General features: G+C 46.1%; 8 protein-coding genes across 8 annotated transcripts; 3 read left to right on the top strand and 5 right to left on the bottom strand.

The window, feature by feature from the left end:
- Nucleotides 1-109: 109 nt before the first annotated feature.
- Nucleotides 110-2,881, bottom strand: PADG_01252 (uncharacterized protein; the record flags this gene model as incomplete). Its single annotated transcript, XM_010759076.1, has 1 exon — nt 110-2,881. The coding sequence occupies one exon, from the start codon at nt 2,879-2,881 to the stop codon at nt 110-112; it is 2,772 nt and encodes a 923-aa protein (XP_010757378.1).
- A 635-nt stretch (nt 2,882-3,516) lies between these two features.
- PADG_01251 (diphthamide biosynthesis protein 2) lies at nt 3,517-5,304 on the bottom strand (the record flags this gene model as incomplete). Its single annotated transcript, XM_010759075.1, has 1 exon — nt 3,517-5,304. The coding sequence occupies one exon, from the start codon at nt 5,302-5,304 to the stop codon at nt 3,517-3,519; it is 1,788 nt and encodes a 595-aa protein (XP_010757377.1).
- Nucleotides 5,305-6,021: 717 nt separating this feature from the next.
- PADG_01250 (WD repeat-containing protein JIP5) lies at nt 6,022-7,436 on the bottom strand (the record flags this gene model as incomplete). The annotated part of the gene is made up of 2 exons (XM_010759074.1): nt 6,022-6,922; nt 7,096-7,436. The coding sequence occupies 2 exons, from the start codon at nt 7,434-7,436 to the stop codon at nt 6,022-6,024; spliced, it is 1,242 nt and encodes a 413-aa protein (XP_010757376.1).
- A 1,345-nt stretch (nt 7,437-8,781) lies between these two features.
- Nucleotides 8,782-10,213, top strand: PADG_01249 (uncharacterized protein; the record flags this gene model as incomplete). Its single annotated transcript, XM_010759073.1, has 2 exons — nt 8,782-8,890; nt 8,949-10,213. The coding sequence occupies 2 exons, from the start codon at nt 8,782-8,784 to the stop codon at nt 10,211-10,213; spliced, it is 1,374 nt and encodes a 457-aa protein (XP_010757375.1).
- Nucleotides 10,214-12,796: 2,583 nt separating this feature from the next.
- On the bottom strand, nt 12,797-14,662 carry PADG_01248 (dolichyl-P-Glc:Glc(2)Man(9)GlcNAc(2)-PP-dolichol alpha-1,2- glucosyltransferase; the record flags this gene model as incomplete). Its single annotated transcript, XM_010758539.1, has 3 exons — nt 12,797-13,560; nt 13,619-13,756; nt 13,810-14,662. 3 exons carry the CDS (start codon nt 14,660-14,662, stop codon nt 12,797-12,799), a joined length of 1,755 nt encoding a protein of 584 aa, XP_010756841.1.
- Nucleotides 14,663-15,081: 419 nt separating this feature from the next.
- On the top strand, nt 15,082-16,215 carry PADG_01247 (uncharacterized protein; the record flags this gene model as incomplete). Its single annotated transcript, XM_010759072.1, has 3 exons — nt 15,082-15,195; nt 15,389-15,993; nt 16,107-16,215. The coding sequence occupies 3 exons, from the start codon at nt 15,082-15,084 to the stop codon at nt 16,213-16,215; spliced, it is 828 nt and encodes a 275-aa protein (XP_010757374.1).
- Nucleotides 16,216-16,578: 363 nt separating this feature from the next.
- Nucleotides 16,579-17,377, bottom strand: PADG_01246 (uncharacterized protein; the record flags this gene model as incomplete). Its single annotated transcript, XM_010759071.1, has 2 exons — nt 16,579-16,893; nt 17,093-17,377. 2 exons carry the CDS (start codon nt 17,375-17,377, stop codon nt 16,579-16,581), a joined length of 600 nt encoding a protein of 199 aa, XP_010757373.1.
- Nucleotides 17,378-19,144: 1,767 nt separating this feature from the next.
- On the top strand, nt 19,145-19,396 carry PADG_01245 (uncharacterized protein; the record flags this gene model as incomplete). Its single annotated transcript, XM_010758538.1, has 1 exon — nt 19,145-19,396. One exon carries the CDS (start codon nt 19,145-19,147, stop codon nt 19,394-19,396), a length of 252 nt encoding a protein of 83 aa, XP_010756840.1.
- Nucleotides 19,397-19,943: the final 547 nt, after the last annotated feature.

Raw genomic sequence — 19,943 nt, 5'->3', positions numbered from 1 at the left:
AAAAAAAATAAAAAAATTCACTATGCTAGACATTTCAAGATTAGCAAGCCATGAGGGGAAGGAAATCGTCTGGTAAGGCACAAGGATGACACCATTTTCAAGATCTTCATCATTCGCCCAGTAACTCCGTCTCCTCTGATACGCTGCCATTATCGTCATAGTCGTCGTTGATCGCAGGGCCCGGCTGGGGAACATGTAGCTGGCTCGATGGGTGGGTGGGGTTGAAGTTCTGGGTTTGAATATTACCATCACCATTATTGTTGTCGCCTGAAGGGGCTGAGGTGAGATTTTGAGAGGCAGAATCAGACCCTGCTACATCATCATAATCGTCATCATCGCCTTCATCATCCTCACCATCTTCACCATCACTGTCACTTCCAAGTCCTTCGGCTTCATGCTCGCCAATATTCCGTAACAACCCCACAAAGAATTGACCCGCAAATAACGCAACTTCATTAGCCAGGTTGCGCTCCATGGCAATTTCGATCATTTCCAGATCGCGTTTCTGCTTCTCCTCGCGTTGTATACGCTCCTCCTCGATACGGCGGCAGGTTCCATCGAGCTCCTTGGCGAGATAGCAGTTGGGACACATGTAGTTAAGATTGCAGTATGAACATGAGCAAGGCGGGTTTTCTTGGATGCAGTCTTGACATACATGCACTGAGCAGGATGTGCATTCTCGTAGAACGCTGGAGCAGCGTTGACGTTGATCTCCCACAGCTCTGTATTGAGGGCAGAAGATGGACTGGCACCCCATCCACCTTTTACGGACTTCTGGAGATGCTTCGAAATAGACGGAGGCGGGGGATGAGGAGCGACTGTGATTGTTAGAGGTAGAGGAGGGAGTTTGAATCATAGAACTTTGATGGATAGTGCGCTGGTTGGATGGGGTTATATGGGTTGGTACGGGTTCGCTGGTTGAAATGGAGGCATCGGATAATTGAGATGATAGAGCATTTATCATGGCTAGGTTGAAACGAGGTGATGATGTCGAATATTCAGCAACCGGCCGGCCTCTGGTGGTGCTAGGTTGGCCTGGATCCGCTGGTGAGGGTGTATTTTGAACATGTGCTTCCGCTTGGCCCTCTCCAGGAGATGACGCGGTGATTGCAAGATCCATTTTTTCCATAACAAGATCCCGGTATCCGCATATTCGAAGACGTAAACCTCGCAGATCATGTTCCATACATAAAGGCATAGTGCAACCCTTACAGTGCACTTTCCATTGTGGCCTATCGTAGCATTGTTGACATAGATTTCTGGGGCAGATAGATGCCTGATAGTCGGGTGGACCAAGTAGCCAGCGCATCATTTCCGCATGGCCTTCCGGACGGCTGTGGTCCGGTGGGTTTCCGTACGCATCCTTGGGGAAAGTCTTGAGCCACTCATTCGTTGAGAATTCGAGATCTTCCCACCCTTGGCCGCGGGGCAGGGGTGTCGCCCGGAGCCGATCGACATCTCTGTTGGCTATTCCAAGGCTGATCCCGCCCCCACCACTAAATGAAGGCTCAGTACAGCACCAGTAAAATTTCAAACTAGGGTAAATGAAACCAGCAGGTGGCTGGTTGTTGAGAGCTTGTTCATCCAGCATAGCGCATGGAGATATCGCTGTTCCTGGTGCCCACCACAAATGTTCACTCGTAGCACCCTCCCTTGGTTTCCTTCGGGGATATGGGCGGTCGAATGCGCAGCTATAACAAAGAGTCCTGCGACAGCCAACACAGTGCATTAAGACGCTGCATTGTTCACACCGCTCCAAAATAAGCTCGTCGCACTCATCACAAGTTATATTATTCACAAAACGAGTGTGACTTTTTCGTAGATGGGTAGGGACCGTTTTCCCTTCTCCGTATTCGGGTCCATCAGCTGTTCCCAGAGCTTCGCCAAAGCAGCCTGTTTCGTCGTGCTCCCAAAGCCGCCCATCCCGCTTCGAAGTTCTACCATCCCTTTCATTTATTGCTCCAATCCAATTTTTTGATCTCCACAACCTGTCAAACACAACCCACACTTCCCGCGTTCCCTGTGGTGACCTGGATGAAACATAGCCCTTTCTCCTGAAGCAACGCCACCCAGGAGTGGTGCACCATGCAGTATCTGTCCAAATCCCTAGCGTATGACACAGCGTAACAAAATCGTGAGTGGGATCAGCATCGGAATCCCGGCGGAGCAGAGAAGACGAGAGATAAGGACGACGTCTGTGATGGCGGCATCGATAAGCATATAAGCTTTTAAGAGCAAGACGTTTTGTTGGGGTAGGATTATCAGGATTATGTAGCAGGTCCGCATCGTATTGGAGTTTAAACATAGTGAGATATGGGATAATGTGGTATTTCAATGACACGTTCTTACAACCTCGTACTGAAAGATGTTCGAGAGTATCCCTCCGCATATTCAGCACAGTAGATGTGAGGTTTTGCCCGTTCACTGCCGTATTATCCAAATCCAAGCTTCTCAGCGTCGGGCTGAATGGCAGGATGACCTGGAGAAGTAGTTGGTCGAGAGAATAGGATTGCCGCTGCGCCGACAAAAGCTCTGTCCAACTGGAGACTAGCCTTGTTTGGGTACCGGACGGGTAGAACAGACGGAAAGATAGATACTGCCATGCTGTTGGGTATGATCTGAGAAGGCTTCTGAGATAACGAGAGGTATGGTAGAGTTGGAAAATGGTATCTGTTGGCGCCTGGAGGAGGAAAGACTCAAATATGGGTGCGTGGGTAGAGAACACTCGTTCAAACGTAGATAGTGATCGTTCAGTAGGAGTTTCAATCTTCACGTCAGGGTCAGTCAAAGTAGAACCGGCGTGCATAGAGGACTCTGGAGAGTCCGGCCCTTGCAGGTTACCGGCCTGGGACAGGTTCGGAGAAAATTGAATAGAGTTCATGGTGACAGACGATTGAGGGAGGCTGGTGCGGAGGTTGAGGCAGAATGAAATGATATTGAGGATAGAATCATCATACTCTGGAAGGGAAACGAATCACATCGGAGGACTCGAAACAAGGGGGACGGGTCGAGGTATTAGCCAAGAGGGACCAGCTATCTGGATGAGCATGCAAAGATTTATTTGCAAGCATTAAATGTGTCTGAATCTGAGTTGGAATGGGGCTGTTTTCTCAATATTCGTTGCTGTGTCACATGAAATCAGTTGACAACCCAGCGCACAGTAATGAGAGTGGGCTGTTCTCAACAGCTGCATCAATAGAGATAAACCGATGTAAGTGCTGAGGATACCATACCAGATTAAAACAGCATATATCTTGTCATATGAACATCCACCATCAGTCATTGTCCTAATTCTCCACATTCCAAGGGTTGATGCGTTAAATATCCAAAATCCTTGTCTTGGCGCCGCCACGTCAAGATCATGTGACATTACCACCTCGAAGGAGTTGATCTAATTCATGAATACAATGGAATATGTGATCAATAAGTTAACACATGTACTTGTGGATAAAATTTACACATCCTTAGCTGGAATACTCTGTATACCATGTCCGCAGATTTTCCGGGTATCTATTCCTAGTGTTTCTCGGTATTTTCGCCTACGGTGTAACCCCTAGCAATTCCGCTACGCCCTTCAACAACAATAGCGTCCTTCTCCCCATCTTCTTCGTACTGGATATCAAAGTCGCTTCCCAATCCCTTCCATGTTCTTTGCGAACGAAGAAACTCTGCTCCCGGAGATATGACCCCGCCTATCGTTGCCAGATCACCGTTTTCCCGCTTTGTGAGAGCGTTAGATCCAACTGGTCTTGAAGATGAACGCTGAGTATTATTAGAAGTCGTAGACGGGGAGGAGGGTTGCATCGGACGAGTGGTAGATATTGAAATGTAGCGCCCTGTGCGTAGATCGAATTCCGGAGGAGCCGATTCTTCCTCGGAAAACGCATCCATGTCGTCGCCACTATTACATTCAGTGTCATTTGTCGGATGTTCAACGGTGGATGCAGCAGCAGCAGCTCCATTCCCATAGCTCTTGCTGGCTTCTGCAGTGTCCAATATCGTCTGGTAGTCACTCCGCCATTCGCCAGTCCATACGCGATCTACATCGCCCTTCAATGCAAGTTCCAACTCGTAGGGTGTGATAATAGGCTTCCAAAAATCTTTACTGTCCACGAGTGAGCTCTCCCAGCACCCTATCACAACCCAACCTCCTATTTCACCGAAATTCGCTATCTTTGCGGCATTCAGCTTGCCAACTACGAACATGTAGCTCTTCTTGCCGGCTGCGGCAATATGAGCCTTCACATGTTCAACTATGTGAAGATAGTTCTTGACGCTTAATGTATTAATAAGGATTCCAAAAATCGGAACAGTGCTGACAGATGTTAGGATGGCATATCTTCGTCGCAGTGCGACGGCCGTGGAGGCGATTATGGATTTAGAATTAGCACCACATTGATCCAATCCCTGATCGGTGGGGTAAATATGAATGGCAGCAACTCGGGATGAAAGAGTGAGGAGGAGAGCAGTTGGCGGACCCGAGATATGGAAAAGCTGCCATTCCCGCAATGATTCTGGGTTATCCCTAACTGACTCTGGAACGGTCCTGTTCGGTATCGGAGACGACGGGTCATGAACCACAGATGTGGCAAATACGCTTGTATATCCTTCTTTATCCGTCAATATAGATGTTATCCTGTCGACGTGGTCCGAAAACGTGACATCTGCTGCAATCAGGATCTTCTTTTCACGATTCGGATAAGTCTCTTTAAACGCTTTAATCACTGGACCGGCGTCAAGATGTCGATGCGTAAAAACGTAGATCACAGGTAATCTTGCTGTCGGCGACAGACACGCTCGACCATAATGCACTACCACATCGGCGTTTACGTGCTCAGCTGCAACCTCATCCACACAGCAAGTGCCGTACGATGTGTCGGCGAGTATGTACAAATGGGGCTGGTCTTTAGCAGGCGAATACGCAATATTGAGCGCATCAAACTTTGGCTTCACGACATCTTCTATCATATTCTTTTGCAGTTCATTTATAGTATAATCTGTTCCATATTCGTTTGCGCTGTTCCGCTCCTCCCCGGCGGAATATGTCGTCCGAGTCGTCGGTGCGAGGCCGCGGCTTAGAAGCTGAAAAACCCGCGGCGCATCTGGAAGCATCTCATCAGGGAACTGTAGTGCTATTCGCTTCCATTTCCCCTGCCGTATTTCCTCCAATGTCCGGTTGATATCATATGTAATGCGGAGCTCCTCGTCAGAAAAGTTTCTCCAAACACGGGGCGGAGCCGGGTTGTCTAAAATACGAGTGTCTGGAGTAGAAAGAACTAGGGCAGCTTCTAAGCTGGATGCCATAATCGAATAGTTTTGGCTTAAGACCCAATATCATATGATTTTAGCCTTGGGACATGGATTATTATATTTTGGCTGTATAGCTCGACTTCTTCAAGCTTGGGATTTTCGTTTTGCACAAAAGATGGTGTCCGTCAGTTGAAACTTTGGTGTCGATGACTAAGGAAATCTGGTTAGTTAAATAACTATTACGGGACAGCTTCTTATCTTATCTGCACTGGTCCCCGCCCAGGAAAAAGTGGTATCTATACGAATCTTCCATAAATCATTAAAGACATAAAGACCAAATAATAAATAGATAAAATGCTCATAAAATTGGTGTTTGTTCCTTTGTTTCTCTCTACATCCACAGGAACCACAGCAAGTCCCAAGGGAAATTTGACATCCAGAGACTTCCTCGGCGGAAACAACCTTAAATTTTACATGGTGAACATGTAATGAAGCATCGGACATCGTGAAGAAATAAATCGGAGGTTGTAGCGAGACAGAGCGTTTCAGAATTTCAAGAAGCCCGGGTTTACCTAGTAGAATAATAGAAATCTAGAGAAGGAGGAATGGCCGAAAATAAATCCTAGCACAATGGGTGCCTCAGTTTCAGAATGTGATCGACTACTCATTTTGTCCGTTATATTATCACGAATCTCTCCACTGGATGAAGGGGAGAGAAAGAAAAGGGATAACCGGAGGTACCAAACCGAGGGCAGAGAGCCAAAAAAGCGCCTAATCGAGCTCGTTAAACGCTATGACATGGTCTCCACCACTCTGACTTCTTCCTCTCCCCTTCTTTCTCTTCTTTCGCTTTTTCTTACTTTGCTTTAGCCCTCCATCGCTGTCATCACCACTGCCATTCTCATTACTCTCCATCACAAACCTTTGCTCAGGCTTTTGCACGTCCTCGTCCTCCGAACCGCTTTCATCATCGCCTTCTCGCTCCTCAGCTTCATGCCAGACTTTAACAATCGACCCGCCACCGCTGATCATTCGCCCTCCCACATCGAACCCTAGACCTATAACTCCTTCCAACTCATTATGCACAACCCTAGAGACGACTTTATTTATTCCAAGCTGAACAAACCGGACAGCCCCATCCGATTGACCGACGGCAACAACCTTCCCTCTTCCTAAATTATCAGGAAGCAAAGATAACACCTCCAGAGATTCTCCACCATCAAGTTGCCGATCCACCACAATTCTCTCGTCTTGGTCATCCCACGCTCCTTTCTCCCAGAGAGTTAATACTCCGCTTGCTCCTCCAACGAGCAGTTTTTCACCTTTGCTTGAGCCACCAGCTTTCAATCCTGAAACGTAGACAGAGCTTATCAGTTCTTCCTCTTGGTCCTCACTGCGAACCAGAATCCCTCTGCGCAAGTCCGTAACAGCAATTGTAGTGCCACCGGTTGTAACCCATTGTTTACTAAACCCGGAAGTGCTTGCCTCAGATGGGGGGAGTGGCGTCAGTGAAGAAACATAATCGTCATGCGGATGGTGTGTTTGCTGTGGTTTCTGCGAGATCGAAGAGGGAGGTGCGCGTAGGTCGTAAAGATAGAGAGCACCAGAGTCTGTGGAGAGAATAAGGGTTTCCGGCGAAAGGGCATGGATTACGGTGGGCGCGTCGAGAGACCTGAAGAGCAAGTGAATTAGTTCAAGAGCAGAAAAAGGAGAACAGAGGATAAAACAAGTGTCGTTCTTTAATAGAATATCTAACTTTGAATATGGATTAAAAAGCACATTTGTGAGAGAAAGTATTCGCAGGGGAGGATTGGATATATAGACAAAGAGGAGGGCGGTACATACCCTTCCCCAAGCCTCGGAATGGCAATCTTCAAATTTACCACGCCAGTTTCTGCTTTTGCAGCTTTAACCCAGCCATCTGCGCCCGCGGAATACAATGTCTCCCCATCAATTCCATAGCCCAAGCACCGACAACTTGCTTTATGCCGTCTTGTTCTCCAAGCAGTGTCGATAAGGCCGCAGCCATTTTTGGTTGCGCCAGGGCCGCCGTCGCTCGTTGGAGGTATGCGAAATGTCTGAACGTGGCCTGAGGAGAGGCCAACCGAAACCAGAGGTTCTGTTGGGTGAATTTCCTGAGCAAAGAGGTCGGCGGACAGGGGAAGACTGCATACTGTGTCAAACATTTCGATTTTGTAGTTGAGCTAGCTGTGAGTGTCTTGGGGTGCACGTAGTTATTATGCTAGCGAATGAGCACAAGTCATTTGAAAAAAATAAATAAAATAAAATAAAATAAAATAAAACTTATATTCTGATTCGGATACGGTCCTATAGTCTGCAGGGAATCGAGGCCATAGTTAATTAATCTTTTGTTTAATCTCTGTTTGTGTTAATAGTGCAACCTCTGAATCAAATATTGAACGGAATCTGGCACGCGTTGATATAATCCTTTCCCCGCTTCCCGGCCCGAGGTTGATCCGTTGGCCTACATATATCTTCAACCTCATCTCTCTTCATCCCGTCAACAAACTTACCTTCTCCCAAGGGATTTCAGAGTTATCCCGGAATCTGGCAAATCACGATACATGCAGTAATGTATGTCGAATAACAACTTGGCTATTGAGACAACGACGACGACCAAATTTTCCAGGAACCTGTGATGGACTGGGCTGGGCGTTTTTGGTCACTAGATGCAGCTCTCCGTAAAATTTTGTGGGTGGATTTTGCTTGCCAATGGAAAGGACCAAACCATATTCTTCTTTTTTTTATGTGCATATAATTTCCAAGTTTCCCCCAACTGCGGTTCCAATTAGTCTTTCCCTTATATAACTCTACATTCGAACTAACTGACGCAGAAAGAAAAGGAGGCCTGTATACTGCGTATGCTCCATAGAGTTACATGAACAGCAGTAAACTGCTGTGATGACAACGAGATTAAATGGAGACTTTGCCTGTTTCAATTCTAGGCCAATCGTTGTTGACATTGCTGTTTTGTTTCTTCCACTACAATTTGATGCTGGCCTCTAATTGGGCTGCTCCGGAGCTGAGCTTCTCGATTAGTGTCGCTTGTGAGCCATGGCAAACGAACATGCACGCTCTATGCCAAAAGTGGTTCAATAAAGTCGTGAACCATACATAAACTAGCTTGGCTGAATGTTTCTCACCTCTCGTTACTATGTCCGCATCCTGATTCGATTACACGGCTTGTCCAAATATTGAGGGCTGCGTTGCGATTGGATCGTTATGAAGGCAGATTGACTTGAATGCTAACTGGCTGGCGAATCTTCGATTTCCCAATTCAGAGAGTGCTGCGAAACATGATGCGTTTATTTTGGGTTTCATCAACCCAGCTGTCACTGCCTTATGGGTGGCTGGGCGAAGATGTTGAGAAGAAATTAGCTGACTCCGCTGGACCTCTTTAAAATCCAAGTCCAATATGTCTCTCCATTCGTTTAAATATTAAGCCACCCAACCCATTCTCCAGTTGAAAAGCTGCAGAATATACATCCCTATCCTACCCCGCAAACAAAAATGACGACTCCCATCCCTGGGCCTCCGGGAGTGCCAATCCTGGGCAATATTTTCGATATCGACACGAAGGATACCTGGGGCTCATTAAGAAAACTTGCGGACAAATACGGTATGTCCAAGGGATCTCGTCGCTGAGCACGGATATACAGGTGTTGATTACTTAACAGGAGAGATATTCAAAGTCAAAGCCCTTGGTCACCAAATCGTTTTTATCGGAAGCGCAGCACTCCTCGAGGAAATCTGTGATGAGGGTCGATTCCGGAAATGTGTAACGGGGCCCGTAGTTGAGATCCGTCAAGCGGTGCATGACTCCCTTTTTACCGCATATCATCATGAAAGCAGTTGGGATGTAGCGCATCGAATTATGGTTCCAATGGTAACCCCATCCGCTGCGGAAAGTATGTTTGCCCAAATGATCGAGTGTGCCTCGAATCTCATCTCCAAGTGGACCTCTCAACCTGATCAGCGCATCGATGTGACTGGCGACTTGCAGCGTTCGGACCTTCAATCAGTTCTAGCCTGCTATTTCAACCAGTCCGCCAACTATTTCGAAGGACCTGAGCCACCCATGATTGCAGCCATGAACAGCTCTACCCTCGAAGCAATGAAGCGGCCCAACCGTCCCAAACTTCTAACCAGCCTTTTTTATCAACGGAAATACGACAAGGATATCAAAACAATGCGCACCTATGCAGCGGAAATCATTTCTAGCCGCAAATCTGAGCTAACACCAAACCACGACATGCTCAATGCGCTCCTAAACACTCCAGATCCAGAAACTGGTGAAACTCTGGAGGAACAAAGAGTGATTGATGAAATAATCACTATTTTCATCGGCTCAGCTACAGCTCCCTGCTTAGTCGCGTTTGCGGTATACTACCTGCTCCAAAACCCAGAAGATATCTCAAAAGCCCGGGACGAAATCGACTCCATTCTCGGTTCCGATGGCCAAATCTCACCATCCAACTTATCCAGCTTCTCATTCTGCGAAGCCATTCTCCGAGAATCGCATCGCCTCTCCGCCGTCGCACCTGCATTTAATATCGAGCCCATACCCTCCGACCAACCAGGTGACGTTCAGCTGGCAGGTGGCAAGTATCAGATTCCAAGGAACCAGCCTATGATCGCAGTTCTCGCCGCCGTCAATCGTGATCCAGCTGTCTTTGATGACCCAGAAGCTTTCAAACCGCAGCGAATGCTCGGAGAGGCATATGACAGGCTTCCCTCTGGGGTGAAGAAGGGATTCGGAAATGGAAAGAGGCGTTGCTTTGGGGCGGTGCCTGCTTGGCAATGGTGTCTCATTACGCTGATAAGTATAGTGCGGAAGGTTGATCTGAAGCTGGCGGATAATGGTCACAAATTGAAGGTCAATGGAGCTTTCTGTGTACGGCCCCTGGAGTTCTTTGCTTTAGCTGGGCCTAGGGCTGGCTAGTTTGGTTGTCTAGGTGGTATTTTGCTCTTTTTTAAAAGAGAATGTCAGAGCAACCAGGTATGGGGATGGCTGAAGTTTGCAAAAGGACTGGATATTAAGTAAGTTACATGTCTATCACTAATATATAATTCTATGAGAGCCTGGAGATAATCGAAGGATAATCAGCGATGTTTTCATTTCGTATTGAGTATACTGGTTAGCAATCGGAAGTCTACAATTCAATGAGCAAAAATGAACACGCTTAATAGGGGGATAAATGCCATATGGATACAGATGTTTACAGGTTGACAGGGTTGATCGAGCCTCTGCAGGGGTGTTGTCGCAATAATTTTCACCCCATGAACCACCTCATTGGCTATAAACAAATTACTACACATCAAGATGAATCAAAATTCATATTGGTCATAAACTATCTGTGACTTCTGTGTGGCTATCAATGCATGTAAGTTCATGTTACCATCTTCGAATGCTTTAAAGCCTTTCCCCTTTCGTCCAGGGAATTCATAATATACCCACACTATATTATTAAGCAATACACAGCTCTCTTGAATCTTCAAGTTTTAGATATACCCCTTGAGCAAAGTCGCAGCTGAATTTTCAATAGCACAGAACCGAAAAATCACTAACTTTTTCTCCGTGTCAAAATATTCACGGCCGATATTAAACTCAGTTCCCATTTCATATGCTCCTTGCCCATCTGGAGTCTAATTCATCGCATACAACAAAGCAATTTGACAATACATCTCAAGTTCATTAAGTGGTGTAACTTTTGAGGGTGAGATACAGTCAGTAACTAAGTCGAACTTTTCGCCTCTCTCCATCTTCAAAACAAACCTTCATTTAGGAGTAGGAAGTAAACCCGCCGCACACATGCCGCCTGACAGGCATCGAAGATAGAAATTGCAAGCTGTGATCGTGGTGAGGGCCATTATGACGGCTGTGGCTCCCCAAGTACATCCGACAGCCCGAACAACAAGCCCTCACTACCACAGCACAGCCTGCCCAACAGACTTCGTATGCAGTTGGACCCCTGAGGGCACCAGCAGCGAAACTATGCACAGAATATATGATAAATGAACATTTTGAAAGAATTGATCTGCTCGTATGCGAGGATGGTGGATGCGAAGTCATGGGGTTGTGCACTCATTATGCTTTTCACGTCTGGTATAGCGCGTACTTTGAAGTGAAGCAAGAGGACAGGAAGCTAACTGCATCGCAAAGATGTTCCATGCGCCCCAGACCAGTGAATATATCCGCTGTATGTGTTATGTTGATCCCTTTTTCAGAAGATTCCGTCAGAATCAACTACACTTGTGCCGAACCTCGACAACAACCACGATAACAAAGAGGAAACGAGCGCCTGAGGATATGGAACAGCAAATGAGAGTGAGGACTGTCAGCTGGTCGATTTCCTGCTTGCAGACAGACCGGTCTCCATTGTCACGTAAAAAGAGCGATAGGCATTTCCTATTCCTCTACGGTTTTGAAGACCTTGCGATTCAATTATTTGGATAGCTCACAACTGTGGTGGAATAGTTAGATAATAATTACTCTAGCAAATTCTGTCAGTACTTTTCTTCCATCAGCATGTGGAACTAGGAGCTTGCCTGAGTGTCACGATTCTCTCGTCACTCTCTACCCTGTTGAGCAATTACACACAGCCGGCCTTGTTTCACATATTCTCTGCTTGTGGCCCACACACTGTGATAGTTACACTGTTTTGCAACTCAAGACCCAAATCGAGCTCTTGGAGGCTTATTACGCCGACCATGAACGGTAAACAAGAATGTTGAGAGAATAGTGCGCGCCCCAGGCCAATTATGTGCAGCTGCTTCTGCTGCTCTGCCGCTCCGCCAGTGCCATTTTCTGATATGCATCCTATTGCCTTGTTCCACGCTGTCGTCCAAGAACAACCCATAAGCAACAGGGTTCAAAAATTTCTGGTACTTTTGAAGCTCCCCTAGCATTTGGATTCTTTGTTTCTTCATGTCCACTTGCTATTGGAATGAGCTATTTTATATCGGTCCCAATATATGAATAATGACATCAAATTGGGCCAGCTTGTGTCTTATTTTACAACTGCTTTTAATAACTAGCTATGTGCATTTCGTGTCGATGCTTAGAGGGGAACATGCCCAGGGGCATGTCATGTCTGGGATTCAGCCCTATGAAGAGATCATCTAGCGGGAATACTTTGGGCTCTGTGCATGAAATAAAATTGCAATTTTTTAGTCTCGGATCTATCTGTGTCGCGGTACAGAGCACAGTTCTGTATAATTAATTTGCAGACTAAACACCCACCCTACCCAATGCAAATAACGTACCTAGGTAACTAGTAATGGTCGGATGACAGATTCTAGAAGTGTTCTGGGGAAGTTCGAAAATGAATCGGATCTTCTGTAGGACCGTGGTTGGAAGTACTTTGCTGAACAAGGATGTATTCCATCTGTCTCTATAACTAGCTAAAATAGATAGGATGAGGTGCCCTCTCCCTTCACTTGACACCAATGCTTATCGTATTCCCTTGTCTCACTAAATATATCGTACAAGCGAACAAAATCCACAAACTTCCCGAATAGATCATCACCACATAAACCTTTGTACCGGCCCTGGTTCCTGTGGCCACTCAAACCCTCGATATAAAAACATATACCCGGTAACTACGTTAATGACAATGTACCACGCAGTCTCTAAGAGTAGAGGAAGATATCGTAGTAATTTGGCACGGTTAAATTCCCTCCCGAAACCATTTGGGAGCCCGTTCATTCTGGTTGATGGCTGCGGGACGTGAAGCCGCCAGATCACCCATGGTATGAGGAAATATCGCGGTTCAACGAGAGGTGCCATAATCAGAGAAAGAGAGCTGGCTATTAGCCAGATAAGAACAAAACTAACTCGAACTCGAGGTGGATCATTCTCTCGCGCCTTCGTTGGCGGACTTTGGCTACTTTTAGAGCTGCTATCATCTGGCGCATAGGTTTCTGAACCTGATGGAGAGTTTGCGCTGAAAGTTGCAAGGACAGCCCATGCGCAAATAAAGTAAATGGGCGTGACCAAATATCTTATTAGCGGATGCCTCAGTAGAATGCGGAATATATAGAAAACGTAATGGCGATTGTCGGCTAGGGTGAATGGGTGGACAACAGTATTAAAGTGGACGGTTATTAGCATTAATGGAAGAAAAATTGCTGCAGTTTTCATGCTGAGAAGAGTTTTCGTTAAGGACCGTTGGAGGACGGATATGGCGAAGGGTATGAAGACTATTGGCCACGAGAAGAATATGAAGTATGGCCATATATAGAGCATTTGCGGGAGGTGGAGGCCCGCAGTATGGAATTCCTTGTCGCCTGAAGAGTTCCAATTAGGGATCAATCATACATAATTTAATGTTGAATGGAGACTCACCTAGAACTACACATCCGTTCCATATGACAAATAGTCCGAATGCACCAAGAAAGAGTAAGTAGGGGAGCAGCGCAATAATTACTTGGGCAATATGCGCTACAGCTGAGGTGCCTAAGGAAACCAACGTTTTTAAATAGTCTATCGAACGAGTTAGTGAAAGCTGCATCATTCGCCCACGACGTGAGAAGTACCTTGGAAAGATGCCTGGCTAACTGGAGGGTCATAAAGTTGATGGAGTTCCCAGCTACCCTGAGCAATTCTCCAAACGTCGGTGGATTGACAATCAATTGTCACCCTATGCAGTGTTTTCACAACCCGTAGCCCTCCTAGAAAGACAGCCACCCAAAAGATGTTGGTTTGTCTGAATGTCAGAGAAAGGAAGCCGTATATCAAGAACCGGAAATCTCTCCAGGATAAGGCAACCATATTATCACCAAAGGTTGATCGGGCATCACGGTGATGACTCCGGCTGAAATCACAGATATAAGCTTCCACCACAATTAAGAGAGCGGCTATGTCTGTGTAGTAGAGTCCAGAAAAGAAAAATAGCGGAGGAAAGAGACAAATATTCAACACTGTCAGATTCCTCTCCCACAGCTCTTGACAATTCAGCGAAACAGAAACAGCCGAACTTTTAGTCGTTGACACGAGATTGTCATTCCATATATATCCTATAAGCTTTCTAAGCTTAAGTTGAAGGATATTGAACAATCCAATGCTGTTTCCGTAGCGGAAAAACGAAGCTGTGGGGTGCGTTGGCCGTAACCCGACGGCGAATAAAGCAGCCCCGATTATGTATGAGCATATGTATACTCCTGGAGGAGTGGTAATTTTAGGATCCCATTGCCGCCACCGATGCACCCAATATGCCTGTGCTTGTCTAACATGGAACACCTCGTCCAAATAGGGGTCCGGGACCACAGAGTTGATGAGGAGTTGCCAAATGATGAGGAGAGTGGATGCGAATAACGCTGTCGATGTTACAGGTAAGGCTACCCACCAACTCTGTGTCCTTTTGGGTACTGACTTTTCTTCAGGCGCCATATCGCCTCCGCAGCAAAATCATCTACCCACAAAGGATCGGGGATCTGTTGTGATTTTTTGTTCAGACCAACTTCTTTCACCAATTCCCTGAACCAGCTAGCACGCACTTTTGGTCGCAAACTGTAGGGATCGAATCCGATATGCATTTAAACCACATTGAGTAGTTTATCAACAGGGGGTAATGATAGGGAGTCTTATGCATATTTTGCCCTCCCTTCTGCTTCAAACCGGAGCAGTTTATATCAATTGTAGTTTTGGAGTTTAAGTAAATCAAGTTATCACATGACCTTAAATGACTAACCCTTTAACTACTGGAGATTCGACGCGATCTCAACTTATGGGAGTGAACTGTTTTGGAAGATGCGGGAGATCAGATCAGAAAATCGCAAAGCACCGGTGTTTATCATAATTTGCCTGCCATGGCTTTCCCTCTACCCAGGGGTATTACGCCCCCCGAAATTGCATTCCTTTGTGAAATGGAAATGGTCACCGTCATTCCCCGACAGCGGCTTGAGAAGCTCGAATTGCTTGGAGTGAGTTGACCCTGTCTGCTACGAGAAATAAAGCATAGGTAAAAAAAAAAAAGCCTACAATCCGCCTTGTAAGGGCTCCAAAAGGAATCCAGAAGGCCAGTTTCGCAGGCAGTTATGCCGTCCGTAAATTTTGCTATTCTCAATGCCATCATCCGACGTAATAAACTAACCATATTTTCCTGATTCTGTCAAGGGGCTCATACCCCCGCTCGTCCCACCACGACGAACAAATCTCCCACTCTGGTTAGCCCTCCTCCTCAAACGACAACGACGCGCAAACATCCTTCCCCCTCCCTGGCTAAATCCCGAAGCGCTCTCTCTTATTCTCGAAGTAGAAACTGACCGCGACTCGCTGGGAGACGCGTTTCTTAAACCTCCACCACTTACCCACAACGCCGGAGACAGAGATGGTGCAATGGGGAACCGCAGAAATGGACCTCCAACACATGAGTATACACTGGACGGCCAAATATATTACCCATCACCACCGTTTCTACTGCAAAATACCGCAGAGGATAGATTGACTTCTCCCTCCGTCTCCCCTTCTCTTCCATATCACTGGCTGGAGCTTGCGACCATGCTGTTAGATGTCGCAAGCGACGATTTGGTTGATGCAGACCAAATACGTCGGCTGATACGAGATTTGAGGGAAGTACGAATGGCTAAGATGAGAATCCAAGTCGAAGGACTGGATGCCACTGCGGTTGGTGGAGGAGACGGATTGCAATTGACTGGTGTGGGAGCTATGGAAATCGGGGAGAGTAGAGCATTCATGTCTGGAGTGGCAGAGATCTTTAGGTATGTGGACATTATACACCCCCGCAAGGTTAACAAGGGTGGGGATATTCCATACTTTTTTAACAGCTCTGCAGCTTTATACTAGTTGCGCTGATTCTTTTCTTTGTTCCTAGACAACTCGGGACGTCAAAAGAAGAAGCTGCACGGGAAAAAGAAGCAGAAGAAGCAGCCAATCGGCAGTACGGTGAAACGAATGACGATTATGACGACATGGAATTGTAAGAGATGCATATGTCTGGGACATCTGTCAATCGACGTACTATAGCAAAGGTGTCAACAGGGGGGGGTCCAATAAATACATAATTTTGGCTCTATGCATGGCTAAGTTAAGGCAGGTATAACAATGGTATTAAGCAAAACAAGAAGCACACTTTAAAGCAAATCTTTAGCAGTGCAGCAAAGAAAACAAGAAAATGTCATCCAGATACTATGGTTGACAGATGGAGCCCCACCTCCAAGGCTTAACAACTGCACCGGCGACGCATGTATTTTGGACAAAAAAAACACTTCGAGGTGCGTCAGGCCAGGGAAATTATTTCCATGATTAGGAAGAGATATACAGGTCGACCAGCCTAAAAGTCCCAATTATATTCGCCCGGCCGTTCTATCTTTTTCCTGCAATTTCCTCCTCGCAGCCAGGATCATCTCGTCTCTTCTTTGTTGCAAAAGGCGCTGTCTCTCGGTTCGGTTTTGTGACCATGTACTTTCCTGGTGTAAAATTGTCTCAGAGCCCGAGCTTTCCACGATTGGCGCTGATTCCGATTTAACTTTATCTGAAAGGTTGTATCGTGATATGAGGTCTTGCGCTTGTGGTTTAGGTGTGGATCGGGGGTTTGAACCGGCGGCGGTTGTCATTGGGGCTGACGGGACAGGGATCTGAGGCTGATAGGATTGTGGTGGCTAGAGGAAAGAGAAAACGAGTCAACATGTGTCAGCATGTTATCCTTTTAATAGATACTCGGGCCTTCAGCCTCAAGTGTTAGATATTGCCAATGTCTGATGTCCCCTTTAATATAGAAACTGGTCTGCTGAGATTCCGAGATACAGGCAAAATAGTGCTTGAGAGACGAGAAGGGGATAACACAGGTTTCCAACTCACCGTATCCAATCCTCCGCCAGATAATATTCTCTCCGATGTTGCAGCAATACTGTCCCCATTCCTCTGTAAATCCCACATGATATCTCTCCTATCCAGTTGAGGGAACATCTGTGACAGCTGCTCTACGTGAGCGGGATCAACACGCCTTCCGCTTCCCTGCCGCTCCGCGGCATCGCTCGATGGGATAGCGCCGTTTCGTCCAAAGAACCACCGGATTACAAAGAAAGAGAAGACAGCGAGGGTAAGGAGAGAAGGGATGTTGAGGGATGGCTCCGCGTCGGCCATGTATGAGGGTTTTGCTTACGGATTAGCGCGCCAGACTTGTTCGTGCTTCAGAGTTAGGTCGGGTTCCGACGATCGAGATTGGAGGCTAGTTGTTGATTTTATGATGGATGTAAGGACTGTATAGAGTGGCGAAATTGTAAAATGCTTACGAGGACCAGAGGACAACAAGTTGCAAGTATGGATAATGGGGATGGATTCTAGTGCAAGCTGAGGGGAATGATATAAAGCGGAGCGCGGAAAAAACGTCGCCGGGCGCTTAGGTGGCCAAACAAAGTTTTTGTCGATATCTTAGCCGTGGCAGTTTGAACACGTGACTTTAAGCGCCTCGAGCGTTCAACACCTGACAGATTCCATTTTCTTCTCTCACCAGAACAAATTCCGTTGTCAAGTAGTTGGCATTGATCAGAAACGATCCCAAAGTCGTCTATTAACTGACAACATCTCACCTGGTAACACTTCGGGTTTCCCAACTCCTACGTCATCTTCTACAAAAACATCAATCGAAGACATTGGATACCTCATGTTGCCAAATGCAACCACATACTACAACTCTTGATATGTGCACACTACAAGCAACTGTCTGCATACCTGGTAGGTATGAAATGCCTGCAATGCTTCTATCTTCCGTTTCTCCCAGGCCGAAGCTGTGGGAAATGGTACCACACATATAGTATGTGGCAACCTCTTGAGATTGCTGTATTCATAGGTATAGCTATCTATATAGCTATGGACACCAGGCATCAGGAGTGTGTTTATTTCCCTTCTGATATTACTGGAAATCCGAGTTTCGACATCAGCCACCGGCGGGTCTAAATCTCAAGGATTAACGCTGTCATAATACCAATAAAATTTATTCCACTACTTCAAGCGCTGGAGATTACAGTGATTACTTGAGTCTGTCGCAGGGCCGCGAAAATGGGGGGAGGTAACCACCAAGTGTACGTGAGTTTAGTCTTGTTAACCCATTTACCTCCACCAGTTGAACGATCGCATATATTTCCGCATTTAAAAATAACGGACGTGATCTACTCCGGCCAGGGTGGAGCATAATCTTTCTCGTAGAGGTGTAAAAATACAAAAGGTTGGTTGCAGCTATTTTGACGGTCTTTGTATATATTAATATCTCTTTGCTAATGGCTAAAAATTCATATTAGATTAAAGACACAGCATCCTCTCTTAGTTCAACGGGCCGAGAGTTTACTGCAGCCACAGCCATCAATCCCCACAGAAAATATTAAGCGAGATGTGGCAATCAGGGCAGAGAAGGTGGTTTAAATCCTGCAAATAAAAGCTTGTCGTGCAAGCATTAAAAACTGTAGAGGTGCCGGCAGTGGTATCAAACCCGATGGAGCTGCTTCGCTACGTCTATTTTCTCCCTTTCCCCCAGAGTTCTCACAGTTAGTGGAAATCTCATACGCTGATCTATGCTCAAATCACCTTTTCAAGGGCCCGGTGGTTGTCTTCAATGGAAAGATATAACATGGGCCAATGTTAGGTCAGATCCGCACAATCAACATATGGAGTATATCGCAGCTCTCCCGGGACCGCATGCCCACTTACGGCATCCCTCTAAAGTATGGATGAGCCTGCGACCACATTTCCCTTTTCCCTCATCCTCTCTGATCAGGGCCATATATAGCTCCGGCAATAGTTTAACAGTGAGGTTACACCCTCCCTGATCTAATCGTATCATCCTTGAAAAAAATAGGGATTCAGGATGTAACACGAAGGGAAGCTTGATGGTATACCTCCTCTTAGCCAGAGGAAATGACAAGCGTTGGTCAGGCAGCACTTAAGATTATGCTACCAAATATCTTGGAGACGCATATGCTGGCCAAGGACAAGCCAGTTGAGGCGGTAGCGATCCAAGAAACGGTTGCTGAGGTGAATCGCCAACTTGATCAAGCATTGGAAGATGGCTCTCAATGTGCTGCTACTTTTACTTCGATCGTGGGAAGAAAACCTCCCATTGTTGTCTTTTTCTTTTGTAAAGCTGATGATGGTGGCCAGGAGTTTTGAGAGCAACGGCGCACCGTCGTCATGGAGTTCCGCATACGTCTGTAGTATATAATGCGTAAGCTTATATATTCCGCTTTTCATGGAATTGTTAGTAACTTTGAGGCATCTATCTTAAAAGTCAATAGGGAAAACCATCTGTTGAGGTTCTGTATATCATTTCATCTTCCATTTGGGTTTTGCGCTTGCTAAGACACGCTTGAACATCACAAGTTCTCTATACCATCTAAACACGCCACAGGAACTATAAATGATATGACTTCATTAAGGGATAAGGAAGACGACGTAATAGACGGAATGATACTAACCACAAAGACACATGCGAAATATATAAACAAGTCCTTCATTCAGATCATTTGAAACGGAAAAGAATGCAAAATAACACCTCCATTCTCGTCCTTCGCAAGCCCTAATCAAAGAACGCCAGACCGTATGATTACCATTGTCAACGAAAAAAAAAAAAAAAAACCCAAGATAAACCTGATCGCTTCCAGCCATAGACCAAAACAAATACCATTATATTCCAAAAAATCCAACGAGAGAATGTTTA

Source organism: Paracoccidioides brasiliensis (assembly GCF_000150735.1).
Source record: "Paracoccidioides brasiliensis Pb18 unplaced genomic scaffold supercont2.2, whole genome shotgun sequence".
Lineage (NCBI taxonomy): Eukaryota > Fungi > Ascomycota > Eurotiomycetes > Onygenales > Ajellomycetaceae > Paracoccidioides > Paracoccidioides brasiliensis.
Note: the sequence above shows the minus strand (reverse complement) of the source record. Positions and strands in the feature narration are given on the sequence as shown.